We start from the raw sequence: 27,022 nt of genomic DNA, 5'->3' as shown, positions 1-27,022 counted from the left end.
TTTCACTCATGGCCAGCTGGGATAGACTCCAGCAACATTAGTGACCCACGAAGCAGAAAAGCGGCTGACGGTCATCTCATCTACAAGAAAGATGGATGGATGGATGGATGGATGGATGGATGGATGGATGGATGGATGTAAGGTACATTCTGATTGTTCGGGTTTTAGTGACAGTGATGGTGATGGAGGGAGACACTCTATGTGCCTTCTAGTTTTCAACGTGAACACTCTTGTCTGTCATGCTTTGGATTAGAGAATGTCTGCATAAGTGGCTCTCATTTCACCTCCTCTTCAATTGCCTCTTTTTCAGTGCTACTCTTCACGAGGCCTTTTTTCCCTCTGCAGACAGTCTCATGGGCAATAGGGGAAGGACGCTGGCAGAGCGGAGATGTTCAGAAAGAGGCCTCCTCCAGGTCAGTCCCGATTCTTCCTTCATTAATCACTCAGACTGTAGAATAGAATATCATGGTCTAGTTTTAGTGAAAAAGCTTGCTTAGCCCCATAGCTTTGACATCGGCCTGGTGTTCTGAAGTGCACTTCAACTTAAATTGAAGCACCTTAACACATCAAACACACACATAAAAATCCAAATGCATGCAGGATTTATGGAGGGTTGACAATCTGAAAGAGTAAACTTCAAACGTGTCATAATTTGGAGGGATATATAATATATAAAACCAAAAGTAAAACGATTTTTTTCTATAATGGTTTCTCATGAATTGTTAATTCCACAAACATAAATTGAGGAGAAATAATAATTTTTAAAAAATTATTGAGGGAGTGCTGAGATGAAATTTGGTTGTGCTTTAGCACCCCTAAAAAGCATTTACAATCACGTATTCTTCAATATTCACTCGTTGATATATAGAGTATTATTGTTGGATTAGAAAAGTATATGGTATTTAAAAATATTGAGTAGAACATACAGTGAATTTTCTTTGTCATAACTTATTGTACACTCAGTTTTGGTAAAAAAAACAAAACAAAAAACGCTCAAACATAAAAACAACCTCTAATCCCTCAGATGTATTTTATTTGACATTAAAACACGAGGGAAACAAGTCTATATTACTGTAGAGTTAATTCTACATAAAACAGTCTAATCACAACTCAGTCACTGTCACAGTCACTGCTTGTTAAGTTGCTTTCCATACTCCCAGTCCTGACACTGTTGTCTTGACCTGTCCCACCCCTGCAAACCCCCATTAGTCAACTGTGAGTCACAATAGACAAGTAAAAGCCCAGTTAAGGACAATGCATGTTCTATACATTTTGCATTTTGTATCAGCTGAGGCACTAGAGGTACTGCAATCTAGAAGCATTACATTCAGTTTTGCACAAGGAAGATGACGTTTGCTCAAGCCACTGTGACAATAAAAATAGCTGGTTCTTCATTCAACAACTCTATCAAACGCAGAATTCCCGCTGATGCTATTTCCATGCTGACATCCACAAAAAGCCAGTGTCATGATATAATGGCAGCAGCTGACGGTGTTTATGTTCTACATAGACTCATCCTGATGATGCAGATTTAGGATGTGTCATTGATGAGGTTGTGCACATTTTAACAATCCTTATTTAATGCATGAATGTTCAATTTGCTGACTTACCCTTTTAAAGAATGACATCAATGTTTCTGCAGCGAGAGGGAGAGAAAATAGAGCAAGAAATGGATAAAGTGTGTGAGTGTGCGTTTGGGGAGATGAGAGAGGCAGCGACACAGTGGCAGTGATAGTACGAGTCTTTTAACTTCACTGAAGTTGGACCAGCGGTTCATCCTCCATACAGAGAAGCTGTAGTCATCAGTCCTTACTTTTGAAACAATGCACATCTAAGAGAAGTGTTCAAACAGTGACTGCTGGAGCCGTCAGGATGACAGTCCTGACAGACTTACCACAGAAATGGTTTCCAGGCATCCTGCACAAACAGAAGGGACAAAATGGGTCTAAATCCAAAAGGATGAGGACAGGTATGGGCTTGTCTGACTATTAAGGTAGAATTTACTTGTATCAAAGTGCTCGCTTTCATCCCCATCATCCTCATCATCCTCATCCTCATCATCATCATCATCGTCATGTTCTCTTTCCTGTCACTGTGCAAACCATTGTTGCTGTTTGTTTTAAATACACTTTCTCATCCTCATCAAGTTTTTCTTCTGCTTCATCTTTTATCTCACTCCATGTTTAAAACTGACTTTGTGCACACTGTGCACCTCATTGTATAACATGTTTGCATACATAATTGGTGTCATTCTGCTGTACTGCTTCGGTAACCTGTTTATTTGTCACCAGCATCGAATATTAGCTGATGCAGGGAGATAACAGAAACTTATTGTCTCCACAATTAAATACACTACCAGACGTTGTTTTGGTTTAAAAATACCTTCAATTCCAATACTGGTGAACAACATGTTTATCATGACTGTGTTTAATTGCTCAGTTTTAGCTAATTCCAAGTTGGTAACTGCTGATTGTAACTCGTTGTTTACATGATGTGAGAGATGTATGTAAATAAGTAGGACGATGTCCTTGTCTCTGCTGCCTGAGACACCGATCAATCGTTCAGGCGCCAGCCTCCATCGTATCCGCACTGCTTGTCTGCATCCCTACTCCTTAGCTTGGCGCTCGCAAGTCACACTCCACATGCACCTTCATTTGACCTCAATCGCTCTGTCACTGTGGCACTGGCATCATCTTCTGTCTAATCAGATCACCGTGTGTGTGTGTGTGTGTGTGTGTGTGTGTGTGTGTGCAGGGATGATTGCAGATGATTCAACTATCTAATTTTTGCCTGATTAAATAATCCACAATGAGTGATGAGCATTTCTGACTTGCCTCCTGACTTAGCCACGACAAGGACAGGATCATTTTCCGTTCCTCTGATCACTCTGTGGTCATCAGTGCTATGACTTCAGTCTGTGTTCGCTGTGTCACTCTCACAGATATAAGCATCAGTTCTAATCAGAGGGACATGCCCTGCATGTCCGGCCACAGAGGAAGAGTTATAGAGGGTCGATGTTGAATGACAGTCATTCTGTATAAGGTAGCATGAAATTAAGTACTTTAGTCTGAATCGATATTTATGTACTCCTTGTTTATGGAAACATTCATTCGAGGAAGAGTAATCCTACAGCTGTAGGTTTCTTTATGAAGGAGCTTTTATAGCTTTGTACAAACTTGCTGTGTGGCATTTAGTTTGTGTCAGGGCTTCTAATGCCCTTGAAGCTGTCAGAGACATTAAACACTTAATGGGCAGTTTGCTAAAGATGCTCTTTCATTCAGGTTGGGTTGGTCAGCTCGTGCAGGCCTGCCTGATATCAGATGCCGGGAAACTTTACCTGGCACAGGCTTACCTCTTTGTCTAACGTTAATGCAGCCTCGGCATCGATCGACACACAAACCCTCTAGTGGATATTTGCCCCACAAAGCAGCATAAGGACTCTCAGGTGGATGGGGCAGGTCCCAACGGGAAAGCCACAGAATATATAGTACAGCTTGGACAGGTACATAAATCTGATGCTGCTATGCTAACCAGAGCTATACCTAGTGGATAACTACTGTATATATGTACACTAGGTGTTCTTAGCAAGTCGATTCACTATTTTTTTTTAGCCTTATTCTTATTCTAAAGTTTTAGAACTTAGTTTTAACTTAGTTTTACAAAGCAAGACAGGAGTTCAGATTGCTGCAGAGACACAGGAAACTGCAGAAAGTATCTGCATGCACATGTGAGCCGTGTACAACCCTGTGCAAACCAGGCTGGTCTTTTCATTTATAAAGCAACCTCATCAGTATTGGAGGAGACAAGGCTGGAGGTTGGAGGTGGAAATATGCATCAGCATAAACAGATACCAGCAAGAGGACGAGGTGCAGGGTCAGGAAGGGGAGGTGGGCTGCAGCTTGAACACAGGAAATGTCATTTATTTACTTGTGTGTCTGCAGATGTCAGTGCTTCATCTGTGACTACCTGTAATGAGTCTCTGTAGAATTATAGTGATGTAAACCCATGCATGTGTCCATTAGTGTCACATGCCCGCACCAGATGGCAAACCCAGTCAATCAGGGATAGAGGCAGCATCTATTTAAGTTTTACATGTAATTAATTACTAGTTGATTTGTAGGAATCGGACAAAATAATGATGTCTATTCAAACATCCTCCAGCAGACTTTCCAGTTTATTGATTTATGAGTATTTGTCAAAATATAGTGGACTGTAGCTTTGCTTGGTTCACAGTCCACTACAGTCATACTGTTTAGGAATTAATCTGGTCTTTTTATTAACGTTGACAAAGCCATGCAACAATTTCTGTGTTCTCTCAATGTTTGTGTTGTGATGATATCCTGCTATAACTTATTTCTTGTCTCTGGTTTCTGTAGAGGAGGAAAGAAGGGTTAGAGCTAATGACAGAGAATACAATGAGAAGTTTCATTACGCGGTGAGGTTTCTCCAATATGCATTAAAATATGAATACATTTTAATATTTGAAACATGCTGTTGTATTTTTATAAATCTGAACTTTCTCTCCTCCTCACCCAGAGTAACTGCATCATGACGTCCAAGTACAACATCATCACGTTCCTACCTGTCAACTTGTTTGAGCAGTTCCAGGAAGTAGCAAACACATACTTCCTCTTCCTGCTCATACTGCAGGTGAGGACAAGATGTGACAGAGGGGCTGAATGTGTGGCACAATTGGATAGAAAGACAGATATAAAGTGTGTGTTTCTGTCTGTGTGTGGTTCAGTGGAGGTACGTGGGCCCTCATAGGGTTTATGCATCAACACCTACATACTTCCTGTGTCAAAGGTTTCGACAGCAAATGTCATGTGATGTCGTTCCTGGTGAATATAAAATGGTAAAACTGGATGTAACAATACACCTGTATCTGTGAGACCATCAGGTGGATTAACCCTTATTAAAAAATGAAATTCATCCATTGCAAATATGGAAGGTACACTGATGCTGAAGGAGTTCAGCAACCTGCTGTTTGGCTGGGGGCAGATGTCGTGGTCTCTGACTCTGATTTTGTGTTGCTTTTCAAACTAACCTGTGATTCACCTTCTCTCTGACTCTCCAGTTAATACCTCAGATCTCCTCCCTCTCCTGGTTCACCACCATCGTGCCTTTAGCTCTGGTGCTCAGCATCACTGCAGTCAAGGATGCCACAGATGATTACGTAAGCATGATTTTTTTTCCCCATAATGGATGCTCTTTGATGTTGAATCTCCTAAACTCTTGATTATTTGTAGCAGTCGTTACTTTCTTCCGTTGAGCACTATGTAGTCTCTTAGAAATGCTGACATCCTGATATATATCTCCTGCAGTTTCGTCACAAGAGCGACAACCAGGTCAACAACCGTCAGTCACAAGTCCTCATCCATGGCTCGTGAGTCTCCTTTGCTGTCATTTACAACTAAAGTAATGAAGTTGCTCATTGTAAAATAAATAATTAGAGTCATGACTTAAAACTCAATAATTGCTTTGCTTCCTCCAACTCATACATCTCAGTTTTCTTTCCGTGGTTTATTGCTGCAGGCTGCAAAATGAGAAGTGGATGAATGTTCGAGTGGGTGACATCATTAAGCTGGAAAACAACCAGTTTGTGGCAGTACGTGTGTCCAATACAATGGCCTGCATCACTGTACATGAATAAGTACAAATGGAATAATGAATGAAGCCATATTATGGGATTTTAGCTACTGTTTTGAATCAAAAATTTGCTTCCAGATACATATACTCATTATATTCATCATTTTCTTTCAGCATCGCTGATTCTCTCTGCTGTGGTATCACTTTTCAGGCCGACGTGCTCCTTCTGTCCAGCAGTGAACCTCATGGCCTCTGTTACATCGAGACAGCTGAGTTGGATGGGTGAGGAAACGCACCCCACCCCACCATCGACTAACAACACCTCACGGTCTGCAGAAGCACCGTCATGTTACATCTGATAAATCAATCCGTTGTCTTGCATTATCTTACAGAGAGACTAATATGAAGGTGCGTCAGTCGGTCTCAGTGACATCTGAACTTGGAAACCAGAACAACTTGGCTTTGTTTGATGGTGAGATTCAAGTTTTAATAAATATTCACTATTCTCACTCCCCCGAAGGAGTGCAGATGTATTTGTTATCCAGTTTTTCATGTTTTTTTTGGGGGGGGGTATGTCTGTATCTGTATAATTAACAGAAACATTATCCACTTTCACACACTTCCATGTAAAAGCATAGAACACACACACACACACACACACACACACACACACACACACACACACACACACACACACACACACACACAACACACACACACACACACACACACACACACACACACACACACACACACACACACACACACACACACACACACACATACACTTTCATCACCTGCCCGTGAGTACACACACAGGGAAGCAACTTTGTCAGCACAGTGTTACCACACACACACTCACTCATAACCTGCCTGCTTAGGAGAATACAATACTGCCCTTACAAAAGTTGTGTGTTTCATCCTTGGGATGTGTGTTGTAAAGCATGATGTCACGTGAATGAATAATTCAACACAATATCGTACAGCTGGAATTGTAAACGTACTACTGTCAATTGATTTTTTTAAAAAAAGTTTTACTTTCGAGCATCTGAGTTAAATTTGTGTCTGGTTGTGTGTGAAGGTGAGGTTGTGTGTGAGCCTCCCAACAACAAGCTGGATCGTTTCTGTGGGACTCTCTACTGGCAAGACAAGAAATACAGTCTGACCAATCAGAACATGCTGCTCCGAGGCTGCGTCCTTCGTAACACAGAGGCCTGCTATGGCCTGGTTATCTTTGCAGGTCTGTATGTCTCTGGGTGTGGGTGTCATGTTGTTCACAGGTTTCATTTTCCCTGTTTTTATGTCCAGGCCCAGATACCAAACTCATGCAGAACAGTGGTCGAACCAAGTTTAAGCGTACGAGCATTGATCGCCTGATGAACACTCTGGTCCTCTGGGTAGGACAACTCAAGCCAGTCACTTTCATTCATGATATTTATCAATTATTTCAGGACTGGACCTCAGCAATTTGAAATTAGTTTCATGCATCCCCTGTAATAATTAATTCTGTCCTTATCAAATACATCTGATCACTGACCCCAATGTGTGTATGATTAGGACACCATAGTCATTCTTACGCTGCAGTGTTTCCTGAATTTTGTGTTCCAGATCTTTTGCTTCCTGGTGTGTATGGGTGTGATCCTGGCTGTGGGTAATGCAGTGTGGGAGAGAGAAGTGGGCTCCCTATTTCAGAGTTACCTGCCCTGGGACCCTCCTGTGGACAACTTCTTGTTCTCTGCCTTCCTGTCTTTCTGGTCCTACATAATCATTCTCAACACAGTGGTGCCTATCTCTCTGTATGTGAGGTGAGGAGAAGGTTGAACACTAAAAGTCATGCTTTCCAAAACCTATGCACAGCATTAGGTAGTCTGGATATATTAGCAGACAGTTGTTGACTTCAGCTCTATTGTCTCCTAAGAACTACATTATTGTAATTTCATGGATAGCAGGTATTAGGGGAGAAGATTGCAACTGAATAATGAATGAACATTTAAATATACTAATGTAAATAGATGCAGCTGTGCGGGGAATGTCTCTCTGTGTTGTGTGGGAGGATTTATACCTGGTGTGACAATACAAATGCTTTGGACGTCTTTATTTCTAATAACAGCAAATAGAGGAGTATAAATATGCAGATGTTTTGTGTAAAGCAGCTTGAACTAATAACCCAATAATAACAGTGTCCCATTACAGTCTGACCCAAAGTGCTGCCTCTGTGTGGCGCTAGAGAGGCTAGATGACTTGACTTCTACCATTAATGTGAAGATGTCCCTCTCTCTCCTGTCTGTGTGTCAGTGTGGAGGTGATCAGACTGGGCCACAGCTACTTTATTAACTGGGATGAGAAGATGTTCTGTTCGCAGTGTAACACAAAAGCTGAGGCCAGGACGACCACTCTGAACGAGGAGCTGGGCCAGGTGGGGGGGGGGCAACTCAGATCTGGTACAATACACACCCAGCATAGTTCACCCAGTTCAGTTACAGTTACCTGTTTCTTTTAGGTTGAATACATCTTCAGTGACAAGACCGGTACTCTCACACAGAATATCATGAGTTTCAATAAGTGTTCAATCAGTGGACAGACTTATGGTGGGTGTACACACACACACACACACACACACACACACACACACACACACACACACACACACACACACACACACACACACACACACACACACACACACACACACACACACACACACAGACATACAGTGGTACCTCTACTTACGAAATTAATTGGTTCCGGAAGAAATTACGTAAGTAGAAAATTACGTAAGTAGAGACACGTTTTCCATGCGAATGCCCTAATCCGTTCCAAGCCCACAAAAATTCCTACATAAATGTTTTATAAAGCATAAAAATGCATCAAAACATGTAACAAATACATGTTACGATTAGATTATTACACAATAAATGAGAGTTGTGCATATTGTAAAAAACAAAGAATAGAGTAAAGAATAATAATGACGGTCATTTACCTTTTAACTGCTGTCCCCATTGTTTTTTACCCTCTTTGGTTCATACGCTCCTATCTCAAGATGCCCAACAACAGAGTGAATTCCAGTCCTCCTTTTGAACTTCTCCAACCCCCCACACGATGCCTTAAACTCCTTAAACTTCCTTTTGTTTTAATAACATGGTGATTGTAGATGCATTTCGGCCATATTTTTTGGCGAGATCAACCAAACGCATCCCTTTTTCATGCTCTTCTATTACCTCTTGCTTTGTTTGTATGGACAAAAAAACTCTTTTCTTCATCTTTTCTTTTCCTCTTTTCTCCGTCACTTTCTTGGGGTCCATAGCGAATACGTACTGAAAAAGTTATTATATTTGCGCAAAACTATCAGACTACCTCACGGGTCGAGTGCCGAATGCTGAGACACTCCGTAAGCATCGTTCTAGCTACACACAGAGGTGGAGTGGCATCCCTCTTAGCCAATGGGATGCCAGGAAGTATCAGCCGATACTGTGTTTTTACATTACGTAAGTCGAAATTTCTTTCGTAAGTAGAGGTACTATTTTCCTGCTGAGAAATTTCGTAAGTAGAAAATTTCGTAAGCAGAGACATTCGTAAGTAGAAGTATCACCGTACACACAATTTTGTACATCAAAGTAGAGGAGATGTTCATGACAGGCATCATAAAAGGCTTGAAATAACAGGGTTGTATTACATCATAATTGTTTAAATATGTATTCTGGTTAGGTGAAGTAACAGACCCGTTTGGACCTCAGCCAAAGGTAAGCAGCTTTTTTCTTGAAATAAAAACCCCCATTCATATACACATACTATAAAATACCACATAAATCCAAACAGGAATGAAAAACAGACTCTAAAATGTATTTTATGAGATCTTGAAAGAGCCAATGAGGAAGAATCAAAATACAGAGAAACTCTAACCTTTATGCCTGCACTAACAGATAACTTTTTGAAGTTTACAAATCCAACCCTAAAATGTAAAGTTTAGTGAGAGAAGTTTCATCAAAACTTTCGCATTCATCAGAAATAATATCTTCATGAAATTTTGAGTTTAAATTGTCTTCTTCCTTCTTTCTATTCTGAAAGTTATATTCTCCTCCTGGTAACTGGAGTCCCTGACTCTTCCTTTATCTCCAGAGACTGGACTTCACTCCCTTCAACCCCCTGGCAGACCCTGACTTCTGTTTCTATGACGACACCCTGCTTGAATCGGTGAAAGTGGGAGACTCGCACACTCACGAGTTCTTCCGCCTGCTCTCTCTCTGTCACACTGTCATGAGTGAGGAGAAGAGCGAGGGTGAGTGACAGAAGGGGTGAGGGGAATCCGGATGGTTAAGTGGATGTGAATACGGACACAAACACACCACCCTTTCGTCATCATTATTTGAATCTGTCTCACCAGGGCAGCTGATCTATAAGGCTCAGTCTCCCGACGAGAGAGCTCTCGTAACTGCAGCTCGAAACTTTGGCTTTGTGTTTCGCTCCCGGACACCTGGGACCATAACCACCACAGAGATGGGGCAACCTGTCACCTACACTCTGCTCGCCATCCTGGACTTCAACAACATCCGCAAAAGGATGTCTGTTATAGGTGTGTGATCATTTTCAGTTCATAATCTACAAATGAAGAAGCGCTTTTGGAATGGAAACGCATTTCTTAAATATAGAAAATTCTGGATACATTTTATGTTAAAAACATGTCATACAATAATATGTATGAAAGTGGAAATTACAGTCGTGAAATCACTATATTAAGAAGATATTTAGATGGCTTCTGGTGCATAATACATTAATTGTCCTCATTTTTGAGGGGGGATTAAATGCACAAGAGTTTTCTTTACATCTAAAGCAAAAATGTACTTACATAGTAATGTACACTCATACAAACAAACAGTATTTATGTTATTAATAATAATTTATGTTTTATAATGTACTGAGATTTTCTGTTCGTGTGATGTTGTCTCTTTTATCATGCTCAGAAATCACAGGTGCTTCTTACAGTTTTGTTCCGTTTCAATGAAAATTATTGAAGCTGAAAAAGAGGATCATGATGATGATGATGATGATGATGATGATGATGATGATGATGATGATGATGATGATGATGATGGAGCCGTACAGATGTTGTTTTGTTTTCCAGTGCGTCATGCAGACGGCAGCATCCGTCTGTACTGTAAAGGAGCTGACACGGTGCTGCTGGAGAGACTCCACCCTTCTAATCAGCAACTGATGAACATCACCTCAGACCATCTCAATGTGAGTGAACGCTTTCTGGTAGATGGATGAAGCTCTACTGCCATCTAGTGTCTAACAACCTCCCAACAGCTAAGTCTACTCCTGGGTTGCTCTTGACCAGGGACCTCATGTGCAAATGTGTTTACGCACAAAAACATGACTTACTGTATACTGTTTTTATACATTCAGAATCAAGGAAGCAGAAGTCACTTGTTGACAAATGCAATTGTTAATTCACTGATAATTGTGTTTCGATTCCTGCGTGCACAGATGAATACATTTGAATATTTTTGTGCGAACACCAGATTTTGGATTTAAGCGTATGTCATGTTTCAATAGGAAATACATGCAAATCTTTGTCCATGAGGCCCCTGCTCAGGAGGACTCTCATGTCAAAGTGTCGGAGTGTGTGACTGTGTGTTATATGCGGTCATAGGAGTATGCAGCTGATGGTTTAAGGACGTTAGCGCTTGCCTACAGGGACCTGTCAGAGGATGAGTGGGAGTCGTGGTCAGAGAGCCACCACTATGCTGACAAAGCCCCCAACTGCAGGGAGGACCGACTGGCGGCAGCTTATGAGGAGATAGAACAAGATATGATGGTTGGTGACTTGCTTTTAGGATGTGCATCCATGCATATGGATGTGTGTGCTTGATTCACTTTCATTTTCAGTTGACCAGTGCTTTCAGCCATTTGTATCATTAATGTGGGAGAATTCCTTTCTTTAACAAAGTAGCAGGTCATTTTGAGTCATACCATTAGACGTTTATTTCGTGTTATCTTTAAATTTCCCACAGGTATGATGAACTTAAAGTTATGTCTATGTGATATTTGTCAACTTGTGTGTTTAGCTCCTGGGTGCCACAGCTATAGAAGACAAACTGCAGGAAGGCGTCCCAGAGACCATCGCTGTCCTCTCTCTGGCCAACATTAAGATCTGGGTTCTCACCGGAGACAAGCAGGGTGAGATGAACACAATTTTACAGACATCTACATATTAGAACTTGTTTTTCAAAAGCAATGGACTTTTCAGAGAAGCATAAAAATGAAAAGATTATTTCCTAACAGAGACTCCTGCAACTCAACATGTTATCTCTTCTACACCCAGTTGCATATTTACTGCAGTGGACATTTAAACTCACCAGTTCAGAAAGAGAAAACTAATATAATGATCGCTTTCATTTGACAAAATCATTATGAATCACGATGAGAAGGAGCCATCCATCAGAAATAAAGACTAAAACAAACAAACAGCCTTAGATGGAGTTTGTGGAGGTTTTTTTTTACTCATACTGGTAGTGTTAAGGTCATCAGCTCAAACGTCTGTGTTCTCGGTCTGATGCTTGTTCTCTTTATAATGTACCTGCAATTAATTCAGCCAACCTACCTACCTGCTGTTCAGTAACTGTCTGTTTTTGTCTCATATAGAAACGGCTGTCAATATAGGTTATTCCTGTAAAATGCTGACCGATGACATGACGGAAGTGTTCATCATCGACGGCCACACAGTGCAGAGTGTTCGGCAGGAGCTCAGGTCAGTCCATCTTTCTGGACAGCTGCCTGAGGTGTTTCTGTCCCACTATGAGGAGAGATTGACGCTGACACTGTCAAAAACACAGAGTCAAAAACAAAACACATACTGTAGGTGTATGTATGACTGCAGCAGATTTGTGTGGAAACACAAAGCCCTATTGCCTCTCTTGTGTTTAAAAAAACCCTCCACATACATACACAGTAAGTGGCCGCCATGTAGTACTACCATGATATTTTATAGCTGTATTCATTAGCATCAGTAAACAAAGAACAGATCAGAGTCAGTCTGAGTGCAGGTACAGAAAACCCAGCTTGTAGTTGGGGACAGAAAGCAAAACCAAAATCCAGGTCGGGGACAAAAAGAGTCATTATCTGGAAGGCAAACACGAAATGCTGGAAAGTCATGTATGAGTGGCAATGAACAGTCTGGTAGAGAATGTGTGGTGGAGAGCACTATTGGGGGGGGTGGAATGAGGACCAAAGGCAGCTACAGGTGAATTGTGTGGTCCTGATGTTGTCATGTGTCACACAAATTCACATATGAAAGGATTTAATTAATAAACAGGCAATGCTGAAGCATCAGCAGCATCATCAGGGCCCAGCTACAACTCACTGCAGTCACCTGATACCTCTGACATTAACCTGCTCTTTCTCATGTTCCCCTCCTCGCTATATTTATCTATTATTTGACTTGTTATCTCCAGCTGCTTGTTCTTGTCTTTTGTTTGCAGTCCCATCACTCTTACTTTCCACCTCATTTAATTGTAATCCTATCTTTGTGGTGAGCCTCTGTTGATGTCCAGTTTGTTTTTTTCCTTTAGGAAGGCAAGGCGACGGATGATAGAGACATCACAAATTAGAGATGACGGAAAGGAGGCAGAGTTGGAAGGTTGTGGAGAGACAAGTTGTATGGGTAATGTATTCAGAGAAGGACATCAGGGAGGAAGGGAGAAACAGACACAATGCCCGACTCCTCTTCCCTCTGCTCCACGTCCATCTCCCTCCAACAACCTCATGGACGACATCTCTGGAGAGTTTGCCCTCGTGATCAGTGGTCAGAGTCTGGTATGAAGAGCACACTTCTATAGTCGTGTACAATAAACTTTCATCTGTCATGAAGTAATGTCTTACTTACTTCAATAAAACATGTTTTCCTCCTTAAAGCTTGAACCCTTTGCCATTTATTTTTAAACTGCTGGACTCTCTCTTGCTCCCTGATAGGCTCACGCACTGGAAGCAGACATGGAGATGGAGTTTGTGTCGACAGCATGTGCCTGTAAAGCCGTGATTTGCTGCAGGGTCACCCCGATGCAAAAAGCCCAAGTGGTGGAGCTCATCAAGAAACACAAGAAGGCCGTCACCCTGGCTATAGGAGACGGAGCTAATGATGTTAGCATGATCAAAAGTGAGTTGAGCACACGGGATCAATATGCAGAAGATGGACAGGAGGACACAAACGGGTTGTGATTAAAATGGGAAGGAAAGACAAAAGGAGAAGTTTTGCTACGTGGGTGCCATTATCTGTCGTGAGGAAATGGACGTTCTCAGCACAAACATAGTTGTCAAAGTTGTTTTTCTACGTTGTGTTATGAATGCACATGTGGAAATATGTTACAGTACTTATGTGCTAATCATCTTTGGTTTATCAATAGTTCCTTAGAGTCTTGGATAAGGGTTTGTCTGCACAGCATACCTGCATATGTGAGACAACATCTATTCATGTAATTATTTTTATATAGTTTGGCAGTCTCGTTGCCATTGCTGCCTAGCCTGTCCAAACATCAATACATCTAACATGTAATTTTTGTCTTTTTCATTCACACCGTCTCCTTTCCCAGACATGCATCTTATCTAATCCAGCTTGTTGTGGGGCACAAAACCATTAACGTTTCGTGAATATCTTTTAAAATGATTTGTAACCATCCATCCATTTTATTTATTTCCTATACACAGGTAGAGCCATTCCCCTTAAAATTACTTTTTAATTGAAATTGGTTGTGTTGTGCTTAGTTATACGGATGGATTTCCATTAAAGATACATTAAAGGTTCTCCTCCAGACAATTTCTGCTTCTGGATAAAATGTCAAGTCACACAGCAAAGCAGTTGAGACCGAGCTTTTCCGTCTCACTGTATGTCCAGGTGCTCATATTGGAGTTGGTATTTCCGGTCAGGAAGGGATACAGGCTGCTTTGGCCAGCGACTACTCCTTCTCCCAGTTCCGCTTCCTACAGCGCCTCCTGCTGGTGCACGGCCGCTGGTCCTACCTGCGGATGTGCCGGTTCCTCTGCTACTTCTTCTACAAGAATTTTGCCTTCACCATGGTGCACTTCTGGTTCGGCTTCTTCTGTGGTTTTTCTGCACAGGTGTGGGTCATGAGAATATACTTAAATCAGCAATCAGAAGTCGAGAATTGCAATATAATTGTGTCTGTGTCTTGTATTTATTTTAGACCGTGTATGATCAGTACTTCATCACGCTCTACAACATCGTCTACACCTCCCTTCCTGTTTTGGCGATGGGGATATTTGATCAAGTGTGTTAAAAACCGAATGACTGCACGAAGAGAAAAGACTGTAATTAATGTGTTCTCAGCCAACACTTTCCTACCCCTTACTCTGTCAAACTGTGATTGCAGGACGTTCCAGACCAGAGGAGTCTGGAGTATCCTAAGCTTTATGAGCCTGGACAGCTCAACCTCCTCTTCAACAAGAGAGAGTTCTTCATCTGCATCGCACAGGGCATCTTCACATCAGTAGTACTGTTTTTTGTTCCTTACGCCGTCCTTTCCAATGCCACTCAAAGCACCGGAGTGCCCCTGGCCGACTACCAGACCTTTGCAGTCACCACAGCCACGGCTCTGGTCATTGTGGTCAACGTACAGGTTAGTGAGGCCAGAGTGTTAACTACTGTTTAATCGTGTGTATTAAATGGGTAACTGTTCTCTTTCATGTCTCTCTGTGTCTGGGTGCGTAGATTGCTCTCGACACAGGCTTCTGGACGGTTATCAACTACGTGTTTGTGCTGGGCTCTCTGGGCTCCTATTTCACCATCATGATTGCTCTACACAGTCAGACCCTCTTCAGGATCTTTCCCAACCAGTTCCACTTTGTAGGTTGGTGCCCTATATGTCCTACACACACACACACACGCACGCACACAAACACGCACGCGCGCACGCACGCACACACACACACACACACACACACACACACACACACACTCACACACACTCTTCTGTTACTTCTGCATCAGATCTCCATGTCAGTTTGTCTATCAAATAACAAAAAGTAAACAACAAAATAACTTTATAAATAATTTAAGGACTTAAAAAAGTTAATAAATTTTACAGATATCATACAGAAATATATAACGCAAATAAACCAAAAAGTTAACAAGGAAGATATTTCCCTACGGGGATCAGTAAAGTTAATAAAAATTGTAAAAATTAAAAATAAAATGTGAAATTTTTTTTGAAAAAACAAAACAAAACAAAAGCTGAAGAAGACAGATTTGTATAAGTCAAATAAAATTCAGCAAACACAGCATTGTATGTACCTGATGAGGTAAAACCTCATAAATTATTTTTATTGGGATCATTTAAAACTTATTTATATTGTTGCTTTTAAAGAGAGTTCGGTCATGAATTATTTGGTTCTTTACTGCATCAAAGTTTGGTCTTAAATTATTTTGCCTTATTATGTTTAGATTTTTGTTCGTTAAGTCTATTTTATTTCAAAGGCCTATGTTTCTCTAGCTCATGTAATCTGAGGTTATAAATGCTGTGGTGTGTATGATATCCCATAAATAACAGTAATAATTGTGGCTTACTAGAAAATTGATGCTGCTCCATCTGTACAATTATTGTAAACTTAGACTCATTTTAAATGTCTGTATGCATATTGAAGTGGTTTTAGTGTTGATGTGATCTTTCCACTCAAAGTGAAATCATGTGTAAATACATCTAATATCTGTGTGCTTACGTAAACAAACTTCGTACACAGAAGATATTTGCTCATGTTTTTGTATGTGTAATGTGTTTTTGTGTGTGCAGGCAGTGCCCAGAGCACATTATTGCAACCAGTCGTGTGGTTAACTATTGCACTGGCAACAGCAATATGCTTAGTTCCAGTTTTAGCGTGCCGCTTCCTCAAGGTGGATCTCAAGCCTCAGCTCTCAGACACGGTGAGAAAACAGTCACAAACAGAACGTTTCTGACATCGATTAGTCCATCGACTTCATTGCAACATGTGTCGATGTCGAATCTTCCCAGCAGGTTATTGCCACTAGTCTCAGCCAATGATTGACTGGGGACGGAGTCTGTCCGCATGTGGTTGTGTGTGGTGATGATGATGATGATGATGAACTCAGACTTGCAATCACTGCATTTTGCACACATGTTCTACAAATATTGACCTGATCAGTGTACTGTGAAGATTGAAGTTGCTTTTAGTGCATAAATTCCAGCTCAGTGTGTGTCCTCGTCAGCCAGATAGATAAATCTGAGTTATAAAATGAGAAAGCTTTGGGTTTTATTCTAGGCTGACATCTTTAAAAGCTCAGATTGATTTAGCACATATTATGGAAACAGTGAAAACAGGTCAGTTTGAAAGATCATAACAGCCTATCACTGTCTTTAGATACTCAACGCATGTCTGCATTTCATTTTGGGTCACCACATGTTGTCTAGCAGTCTGCATTGAAGTTTTCTTTCAAACAGACTTTATTAAACTGAAAGCACATCTACCTTCCAGGTGCGCTACACTCAGCTGGTTCTCCAGAAGAAGCGAAAGCTGGTAGTTCGTAGCACGGGAGGCACCTGGCACCGGGCGGGCAGCATGTCCGAGGGTCGTCTGGGCGCTCGTGGTGGCTCCAGGAGGTCAGGCTATGCCTTCGCTCACCAGGAAGGATTTGGAGAACTGATCACCTCAGGGAAAAACATGAGGCTCTCCTCTCTGGCTCTGGCCACCTTCGCTTCCAAACACAGCTCCAGCTGGATCGACACGCTCCGCAGGAAGAAGCACACACACACTCCCCCATGTGCCTCTGGGGAATGCAGCCCAGTGCCCAGCAGTGTTTCTGCATCAGTTCAGCCACTCTCAAACTCCTCCTCAGTTTTGGGGGGCTTGCAAGATATACCTGTTGAAGAGGAAATGGGTATAGCGGCAGCCCAAACACAAATCGGTCTCACCTTAACCACACAAATCCAAGCGGCTTCAGTGCTAACTTCAGACTCAGCTGCCCCTCAGGCTTCAGGCCAGGCCCAGGTCAGGCCAGGCACCCTCACCCCAACAGCAGCGAAGCCCAACGGAGAAGACTCACCTGGAGGCTGGATGATCACTCTGGGGACTGTTCAGGTGTGCTGCTTTTACTAAACATGTTAAAATTATACAAAATGAAACTACTATGTTGTCTGCATTAAATAATTGTTATTTTTCAATAGGAAGTCCTCTTTGGTTGGAAAAATCGTCCTGCTGCATCCAACAACCACGATTCACCCTCCCTTTCTGAGGAAACCAGCCAGACTGAATGAAATGTCCGTAATATTTGGAGGACAAACTTGTTTACAACTGTCATTAATGTTGTCGTGCACACTATATGTTGTGCATTCATACCAAGAACACACAGGCTGTTATAAAAAGGGTCTTCTCCCTGTTTTCGAACTGAAATGTCTATAATAAATTAGATTAATCTGTCACAGAAAAAATATCCCATTAACAAGATTCTGTTCCCACGGCTCTACCCATAAATAACTGATGGACCATCATGGATTTATGGTATCGTACCGAAGGAGAGCAGCAGAAGCAGAGACAAATGTGATGAAGTGACTGACTACTGTTGATCTAAAGCTTCCGTACTCTTATTATTTCAGAATGTTTCGCTTCACTCACAGCCAAGATATTCACGCCTGTCCAAATCAAAGCGGTTTGGTCAGGATCACAATATTTTCAGCAAATGAACCTCAAGCCTTATTAAATAAGTGTTTTTGTTGAAGAATATACTCAAGCTTATGTGTTCCTCAAAGGTTCTCAATGAGAACTGTATTTCAATTCGCAGAGCACTACTAGCCTGTTGCTAAAAGTATGTATCTTTTATTTTCTTGCTTTATCTCATCTTTATTTAGTACAGTATTTCATTCCTTTTTGCATCATATTGATGTATTTTATATTTGCTTAGCTGAGTGGCACCTTAAAAAGTCTCCCATTGTTTTTTGTCCATCATAGCCAGATACATGTACCTCTAATGGAATGTCTCGTACCGGACAGACAGAATGAAAGGATATCATGCTGCTATTTTAGTTTGAATCTGAACAAGAAGAAAGTCAACCAATTAAAAACCAAAGAGGCAGCAACTGATATACAGAGTTCTGGATTGTACATGTTGTCGTTTACTGTGTCATTATTTATACATAGCATATACTTCACAAAGCTATTGACCTTTTAATTTGATCTTGACTAAAGTTGAGGTGTTTGGAGATGATCATGCTTTGATAACTGAATGTCAGATGTGACCTGCTTTTTCATAACACAAACTTGCATGCAGTTCAGGAAATGCCAGATAACACCTGTTAAATGATTTGAAGTAGTGTTTTAAAAAGTTAACACCTCTATATTACCTAAATTGAATGTAGATACCTTTAACTTTAACGACTCACAAAGTTCACTATTTTGCGTGTACAGTGGATCTAGATTTTGTCGTTGGCGGTACATTTAACAAGATTTTATTGGCAGACAGTAATCCAGACGACATTAAAAAAAAAAAAATTCATGCCATAATCATGGTCACTGCTGTCTGGATGAGAGATTTAAAGAAATCAGCCCTGGTTGTATTTTGATATTGGAGAGGATTTCCTCTACTGGATAAGAGGAAGAAGCGCGCCGGGGTTTCACAATAACGGGTCTGACGAGCACACAGCTTCAAGTCGGGGCAGAACCTCCGTCCTGTCCAGTAGTGGACTGTTTGTTCCCGAAGAAAGTTTGACGACAATCATTACAGTCTGAAACGGATTCTCTTAAGAAGAGGCGATGCTGCGATGAGTCGGTTTCAGGGAGATTCATGCGCAAAAATGCGGATTTTTCTCCCTTTTCTCTGTGTTTTGTGCGCAACACCGGTACGCACTATTTTCGACGGAAGCTGCCCAAGAAAAGGTAAAGATTAATTTGTTGGGCTGCGTTTAGCTGCTTTTGGATTTATTGATAGTATATCAGAAAAAATACATAATAATGATTTAAAGTTAACTTCTTCAGGGCTTCTTCGTTTTAAACGCCAGTTTGGGGTGTTCGTGTCTCTCAATTTAGTGGTCTAATTAAAAAAGGATTTTATCTATACAAAGATCAGTTTATATATACTTTATATTATAATTACTGTTACATCTTTACCTAAATAGACTATCAATACCACAATAATACCACACTGTAAAAATATTTTATAGTTTGTAAATTCAAAACAGCCAAATAGAACTTATACACAGTTAAACTCCAATCCTGAATTCTGTGAGGCTGGAATCATTATATGTGTTTTAATTAAAAAAATGTCTTAGACATCTTATCTTTTCACGTGTGCTTGTATTTTTACGGATTATAATGAATAAAATCGGATTTCTATAAAATTACCAATTTCATTGTTGCTTTCTGATTCCTTCAGGATGTTGAGCCTTATTTTTTCAATATTTTGCCTTAATACATAGACATTAGAAGATCTGCTACCATTTATTCAAGCTTTATTAAATCCTCGCCCAACAACACTCATAATCATGTTTTGGTCTTAGTTGTGTTTTGCCGGATTAAAACTGCTGAAAAGTTATTTAAGACTTTAAAACGCAGGGAAGAGAATCAAAACTTAAAAGGATACATTGTTATTTCACAATTCCTGAACCGCAGAGCTTCTGTTTTTTCCATTTCTGATTTCCATAAAAAATATATAGTAATGGTAAAAAGGAGTGTTTAAACTGTAATGGGACGAAAGACATCTGACGTCAAGCCAGGCGAATCCAGACAGACAGCCAGTACATATACTGTACTGTCTCAATAGAGTTTGGGTTTTAGCTCAATAATAACATCTGTGCAATAGTCAATATTATAAATGTAAATAAGAGATGACACAGATTTGATACGGTTTACACCAGAAATGTTATCAGTTAAGATGAAAGGTTTATTAAAAGAGGAAGTTCAGTATGAGTTGGAAGTTTTAGTTATACAGCATTGCATCATCTGTGTTCCTGGTCTCTCACAAACATTTCTCAAGGCACAATCTGTCTTTCTGTTTTAAACCCTCACATAGAATTGAAAGTATCCAGTACATACATTGATTTATTTATTCTATACATTAGGATCTTATCCTTTGTTTTCTGTGCAGATCCTCCCCCTGGTGTATTGATTTTATCCCCCGGCAGTGACTTAGTTCTGACCTGCAGTGGTCATGTGACAGTGGATGGATTTCAGGTCAGAAACAGCTCTAACACCAAAAGAGTATTTGAAACACAACACACCCCTATAACACCCACCAACAACACAACAACAAATGTTGGAGTTAATATAAAAAATGAAAACCACACTGGGGATATTGTCCAAAGTCAGATCAGAAGGCTCAGAGAGACAGAACACACAGCTTCTCCCACCAATCACATGGTCCAAGAGATTGATGGCAAGACTGATGATCACGAAGAGGACAAACAGGATGGAAGCTGGCTAACAAGGGACATAAACTCAGAGCATCATTGGAAATGGATGAGAAGGGTGGGGGAAAGTGAACAAAGACAAACTCCATGGAGGACAGGGGAAACGCTGTCTCTATCCGCTGTGGGACTGACTGACTCCGGGACATACAAGTGTCATTACAGAGGCAGAGAACGGTTCTCCATAAAATTAATCATTGCAGGTGAGTCACAGTTTCAGAAAAATCATAGTGTGTCAATTTGATTTGATTTGATAAATATTTCTGCTAGCAGCTGCCTTTGCGTATTTTGATTGTGAAAACAAGCTGTTGCTGTTGTTGTTTTCCACACTTAAAATGTTAACCGAACACTGGACAAGGAATTGTGTCACTGACAAACAATTGAGGAGAAAGATAATATTCTTTGTCAAATCATTCAGCTAGTATTGTTTTATAGACTAGTAAATATAGACTCATTGTAGGATGGCGAAATAAAATCAATTGAGTTTGGTATTTTCATTTGTTTTAAATGATTGCTGTATTATTGGAATAAACACATAATAAAAAAATGCAATTGATTCTGGGAAATACTTATGGAAGCATGTTATAATATACTAACAGCTAATTAAAAAAGAATCTTCAATTTAATCTGTTAGAATAATGATCCCTTGAAGGAGCCTGGAGGCTACCTGTGACTGAATGAATGAATGACTGAATGAATGAATTAATGAATTAATGAATGCATGAATGAATGAATGAATGAATGAATGAACATGTCTGCTATATAATGTCTGCTACATAATTTCCCCATTGTGTGGACTATTAAAGGTGGATTATTATTATTATTATTATTATTATTATTATTATGTGTTAGATTCTCTGGAGAAGCCCAGCCTGCACTGCTTTAAAAAGTCACCAAGCAGTAAGATCCGCTGTGATTGGACGCCTCAGGAGCCTGTGGCGGTGAGACCAGACTGTTCCCTGTTCGTCAGTAAAAGGTACGGACACATACTACACCCTAACATACAGACAGATCATGAACACATGGTGTGATGATCGTAAATAAAGCTGTGTAACACAACGCAATATCAAATTATAATTTTTTAAAGGCTTATCAGTAATGTTATACGACATATAACCAAACATTCATATCAATACATATAATATAAAGTTTATAAGCAGTAAACAAAATGTAAAGAATATATAGTAACAAATCTTAAATAATTTGAACAAGTTGAGCCAATACATCCAGATTAAACCATCACAGAAAATTCCATTTAGTCATGATGACAAACACATGATTCCAAACTTCGGTCAAACAATCACAGTGATGCCCTCAGAGTGTACTTCACCCTAGGTTGCAGTCTTGATCTCATGATGATTGTCATTCTGTTCCACAAGCAGACCGTTTCCCCTTCCAGTGGCCTGATTGCTGACAGCTGAAGGCTTCTTCTGTTAAAATTATTTTCTACTTGTTCAGCATTTACTGGCCTGTGTTTTGTGTTCAGTTCTGTCAGGCTGTTCTACACATTACATACATTCACAGCTTCCAATAGGTATTTCAAGAATTTTTACACAATAATGATTTCTCCATGTCATGCTAAAAAAAAATTTAGATCCAGAGGTGGATGAAGTTGAATTGTCAGTTTTTGTGTCTAAGTAATAGTAAAATGATATAAATACTACCCCCAGGTTAGTATTACCCCTCTCCATTCCCTTCTACCACAGACAATGCTGCTACAGGGGAGGTTGCAGGTGAAAATGTCTTTCTCACTCATTAATCTATTAACCAACTGAGGACTTGTTTGTGTAAAAACATATTCAGCCTACCTATGCTGCATTTGATTGCCATGTTGTGCTTTTTGAATAGTTTCAAATGGCAATATAATTAAATCTGAACCATGAGAGTGTTGTTGAGGTAGAATACAGGCTTGTTATAGCACCTTTTCAAATAAGCTATATATTATACTCAGTTATACTCAATTTTATGCTCTGTTGTAACCTATATAACCTGTAGAGTAACATCACCATGAAACAGACCAGCAGAAACATGTGGAGGAGCTAAAAGATGCACAGTTACCTACAGTATATCAATAATATAACCGTAATGATTGTGATTTTTCAGCACCTTCTTTGCTTTAAAAACACCCTCAGTCCAATAACAATTTTTTTTAATGAACGGTACTGCACAAGGTTAAAAGTGATGTGTTTCCTGCGTGTCAAAATTCTCCTTCTGTGTTTCCTCCTCTAAGCCCGACAGAAGCGTTCCTTCCCTTCCCGTGCTCATACTCATCCTCAGCCTCTCGTTGCTGGTGTGCTTTGGACTACAACGAGGATGAGATGAGAACCGTTCACTTAGTCTACCTGTGTGTCACAAGTATCGCAGGCAACGCCACCAGTTCCCTGATGCGCTTCACACCTCTGAACATTTGTAAGTGGGTGTGCAGAGAGAGTTGAGTTGACATTGATTTAAAGAGAAGCATTCTGAGGCTGCACTCACTTGACTTGTTCCTGTTCCCCCAGTAAAGCCAGACCCTCCGTTGAACGTGTCAGTCCAACAGGTGGAGGGACAGGAAAGAAGAATAAAAGTCACCTGGAGTCGCCCGGCCTCCTGGAAGTCCCAAGACAATCATTACCAACTAAAATACGAGGTCAAATACAGACCTCTGGAATCCTCGTTTTCCAATCAGCAGGTGGGTCTTTTTAGATCCTTGTCTGACTATCCATGTTTTGTGTGCATGCACGTTTAAATTTTCCCTGTAGGTTTTTATTCTTTTGTTCTTATGACATTGTGATGTGTGCTTACCTGTCTGTGTGTCTATGTGGACGAAGACGGTTGAGGACCGGCGTTACTATTCTATCCCCGATGCCGTACCTGGTGTTAAGTATCTGATACAGCTTAGAGCTAAGGATGAATATGATGGTCTGTGGAGTGACTGGACTGTTCCTGTCTTTGGCACCAGTTGGACAGGTAGATACACAAGCACACACAAACATATTCATAGAGCAAAGTTAAAATTAGCTGACACCTGTTAGTAGCATTTCAAACGGATATTTATTTCCAGTCACAACCAGAAAAACCTTTATAGAAATTATGCAAATCAAGGTGACTAATAAATCAGTGATGTAGCCTCAGTGGCTCATAATCTGGCCCAGGCACTCACAACGAAACAGAAGTTTGTTTTCAACCGCTTATCCAGATTAAGTTTGCTTTAGCAGTTTTAGAATTGAAGCCCAAACACTCCTTTCCCCAGACACTTCAACTGGGTACATCTAAGGCGTTCCCAGGCCAATCAAGAGATATAGTCTCTCCAGGGAGTTCTGGGTCTGCAGACCCTCTTCCACATGAAAACCAAATTTTTCCTCTTGGATTTAAGGTTCAACTAACACACATTACCGGGCCTGGCTCCGAAGCAGAGCCCCGGTATCCCTCTGGGCCAGATAAACTCATTTGATGGAGTACTTGCCATCATGGATCTTTTTAACCACACTTTTTCCGACCCTTCACCTAGAACTTCTGTGCCATGGGAGACTTTATGGGTGGCAAATTGTAATCACAAATTGCCCCCGACAACACATCTCCCAGGATCATTAGCATAACGCAAAAACCCCTCCACCACAGCAAGGTGGAGAGTGACAGAGGGGAACAGAAGATAGTTTCCAGTGTAGAATGAAAGTAACATGTGCTTTTGTACATTATACAGGAATAAAATGTCTTTCAAATCCTGCGGTGCACTGGCATTGCACCCAGAGTTTGCCCGCCTCACGCCCTAAGACAGCTGGGATGGGCTCCAGCTCCCCGTGAACCGCTGCTGCGGGTGACGCGGTTCGGAAGATGAATAAATGAATGAATATTATTTAAGAATCATACAATCATATCTAGCTAACACTGGCTTTCAAGCTCACTTATTTGTTATAATTATTTTTTGAAGTGTGCATAAATTGTGTTCTCATGAGTGAGATGAAAGGTTAATTACCAATCTCAGATCTTGTTCTTATGTGTGGTTTCTTAGTTCTGACTGTAGATAAAGTGTTAAAAATTATCATTTTGAGGTGCTGATAGATAGATGAGAATGTTATTTGAATCTAGACCTAGGGAGGTTTTGTATATTCATGTGAAGATGCACCCTGAGTGAACCCAGTTTAAAAAAACAGGGGAAGATCTTGAGGGGAAAAAATAACATCTGATATTAAGCAAAATGTTTCCTATTGATCTGAATACACACAACACTCAGGGATCTCCCAATCCCCCAATGGGACCCTCTAGCCTACATAATAAAACTGTTTTAATATAGTAACATGTCTCCATGGTTCTCTCCACAGCTCCAGAATCAACTACTGCAATGGTAAGATTCAATGTGTCATTTGTTAGAGAGGGAATCACAAATGCCTTTTTTTGCCGTGCAGTTATCATGGCTGTCTTATGCCCTTTATATCTCACTCCGTCTCTCTCAAACTTGTAGATTCAAGTCTATGTAGATGTGGAGAGCTCTGGTGCAGAGGATAATGTGGTGGATGGTAAGATGGCAATTAAACAGTGATGTTTTGATTAATGGGGTGTGTGAGAGAGATGGAGAAAACACTGTTAAGTGTTGTTAAATGTGAAAATGGCCTACTGGATTTTAACAGGAAGTTATAATGTCATAATGATAACAGAGGCCCCACAACGAAGCACACCACAGGAAACATGGTTCAACACACTTGTTTCTCACACACCAATACAAACATATGCTTGTGTGGCGGGTGTTCAGCTCCATTACAACCTGTCTCCTATCTTTGCTGCAGTTGGTCCAACATTGTCTTCAGGTTCTACTGAATCAGTGGAGGTGTCAGCTCACATACTGTGGATCGCTGGGTCCTTTGCTCTGCTTTCAGTCATTTTGGCTGCGTACATATTCAGGTACATGTGCTTTTGTCTTCTATTTCCTGCCGTACAACATAGACGCACATATATTCATTTGTAATATTACATAACAGTGGATGATATACCATCAACAGATTATTTTTGTCATCTTTTTTCAATACCAGACAGAAGGACAGATTTATAACCAAATTCCAAAGTCTGAGTGTCATCACCCAGTTTTCAACCTCGCTTCGCCCTCAACCCTCTGCTGCTGCAGCGCCCGAAGGGCAGGCTATGTTTACCTTTCGTCCTCCAGCAAACAAAAACCACCCAGAGAGCCAAGTAGAAAAAAAGGAAGAAGAAAATGAAGAGCAGGATGAGATTGAACGAACAGAGACCATGAACTTAAACAACACAAGTTATTTCTTAATCCAGCAGGAGTTATAAACAATGAGTAAAACTGTAAGGAGCGTTGGGACTGCTTTGTGTTGCTGGATTGTTGTATTTAATTTTAGAGTAAGACAAAAGGGCAATGGACTCGACTTCTTCTTCTTTTTTTTTTTTTTAGCTCTCTAATGATTTGTTACCAGGAGCAAACTCCGAGACACCCTGTAAATTTTCCCCTCACTGTGCCTCTAAAGTCAGTCATGCCTAAAATACAAGGTGTTCAGTAGTTTTCTGTTTTTTTATTTGTTTGTTTGTTTGTTTGTTTTGCTTGAGTGTTCTACATGTATATCAATTTAAAGTGTGTTAAAGTGTAGATTATATGTAAGCCTGTAAAATATCGGCTCTTTTTTTTTTGTATATATTCGTTAAAGATTATGTTAAGGTGCGGAGAACAGCTGAGTTTGTAGAATGATTTTAGCGCCAAAGACAGACAGGAATGTAAATAGAAACTGAAAGTATCCTAAAGAGTCTCTGCACTAAAGTAGTTTGAAGACCATCATTGCCTAATTTTGTGACTGTGTGTTTCATATTCAGAAAAAGAAATTGAATCACCAGTCAAAAAATCTGAGGACAGGTTTGGCAACATAACCATGCTGGGATTTTTAAATAGTTTCTAATGACAATATTCTGAACAATCTGAACAATCCCACAACCCCAAAAATGGAATATGAATTGTGTGCTGGTGGATAATGTGATGTGTGTCAAATAAAAAAGTTGACAAGTAATCAGACCATGTTGTATTGTTG

General features: G+C 40.5%; 2 protein-coding genes across 3 annotated transcripts in view; both read left to right on the top strand.

Moving 5' to 3' along the window:
* Positions 1-17,901, top strand: part of atp8b2 (ATPase phospholipid transporting 8B2) — a 23,768-nt gene extending 5,867 nt beyond the window's left edge. Inside the window, exons 2-30 of the mRNA XM_068323101.1 lie at positions 311-413; positions 4,377-4,435; positions 4,537-4,650; positions 5,078-5,176; positions 5,325-5,386; positions 5,536-5,608; positions 5,801-5,871; positions 5,982-6,061; positions 6,671-6,829; positions 6,898-6,986; positions 7,198-7,394; positions 7,885-8,005; positions 8,090-8,177; positions 9,295-9,329; positions 9,706-9,865; positions 9,971-10,159; positions 10,709-10,824; positions 11,240-11,404; positions 11,655-11,766; positions 12,232-12,337; positions 13,158-13,401; positions 13,558-13,741; positions 14,477-14,700; positions 14,787-14,870; positions 14,973-15,218; positions 15,311-15,449; positions 16,389-16,519; positions 17,089-17,691; positions 17,778-17,901. Coding sequence (XP_068179202.1) covers positions 389-413; positions 4,377-4,435; positions 4,537-4,650; positions 5,078-5,176; positions 5,325-5,386; positions 5,536-5,608; positions 5,801-5,871; positions 5,982-6,061; positions 6,671-6,829; positions 6,898-6,986; positions 7,198-7,394; positions 7,885-8,005; positions 8,090-8,177; positions 9,295-9,329; positions 9,706-9,865; positions 9,971-10,159; positions 10,709-10,824; positions 11,240-11,404; positions 11,655-11,766; positions 12,232-12,337; positions 13,158-13,401; positions 13,558-13,741; positions 14,477-14,700; positions 14,787-14,870; positions 14,973-15,218; positions 15,311-15,449; positions 16,389-16,519; positions 17,089-17,691; positions 17,778-17,867 — 4,065 coding nt within the window. The 5' untranslated portion in view covers positions 311-388 and the 3' untranslated portion in view covers positions 17,868-17,901. The remainder of the gene's footprint in view (positions 1-310; positions 414-4,376; positions 4,436-4,536; positions 4,651-5,077; positions 5,177-5,324; positions 5,387-5,535; positions 5,609-5,800; positions 5,872-5,981; positions 6,062-6,670; positions 6,830-6,897; positions 6,987-7,197; positions 7,395-7,884; positions 8,006-8,089; positions 8,178-9,294; positions 9,330-9,705; positions 9,866-9,970; positions 10,160-10,708; positions 10,825-11,239; positions 11,405-11,654; positions 11,767-12,231; positions 12,338-13,157; positions 13,402-13,557; positions 13,742-14,476; positions 14,701-14,786; positions 14,871-14,972; positions 15,219-15,310; positions 15,450-16,388; positions 16,520-17,088; positions 17,692-17,777) is intronic.
* Positions 17,902-19,054: 1,153 nt separating this feature from the next.
* On the top strand, positions 19,055-27,006 carry il6r (interleukin 6 receptor). Of its 2 annotated transcripts, none has more exons than XM_068323097.1 (10): positions 19,055-19,482; positions 20,690-21,211; positions 21,861-21,984; positions 23,239-23,417; positions 23,510-23,679; positions 23,819-23,957; positions 25,310-25,332; positions 25,450-25,504; positions 25,772-25,886; positions 26,019-26,166. In XM_068323097.1, the coding sequence occupies exons 1-10, from the start codon at positions 19,368-19,370 to the stop codon at positions 26,032-26,034; spliced, it is 1,458 nt and encodes a 485-aa protein (XP_068179198.1). In that variant the 5' UTR covers positions 19,055-19,367; the 3' UTR covers positions 26,035-26,166. The 2 variants fall into 2 exon arrangements, with proteins under 2 accessions (XP_068179198.1, XP_068179197.1); XM_068323096.1 differs by having other exon boundaries at positions 19,099-19,482; positions 26,015-27,006.
* The last annotated feature ends 16 nt before the right edge of the window (positions 27,007-27,022 follow it).

Source organism: Antennarius striatus, chromosome 9, assembly GCF_040054535.1.
Source record: "Antennarius striatus isolate MH-2024 chromosome 9, ASM4005453v1, whole genome shotgun sequence".
Taxonomy (NCBI): domain Eukaryota; kingdom Metazoa; phylum Chordata; class Actinopteri; order Lophiiformes; family Antennariidae; genus Antennarius; species Antennarius striatus.
This window is presented reverse-complemented; position numbering and strand designations above follow the sequence as displayed.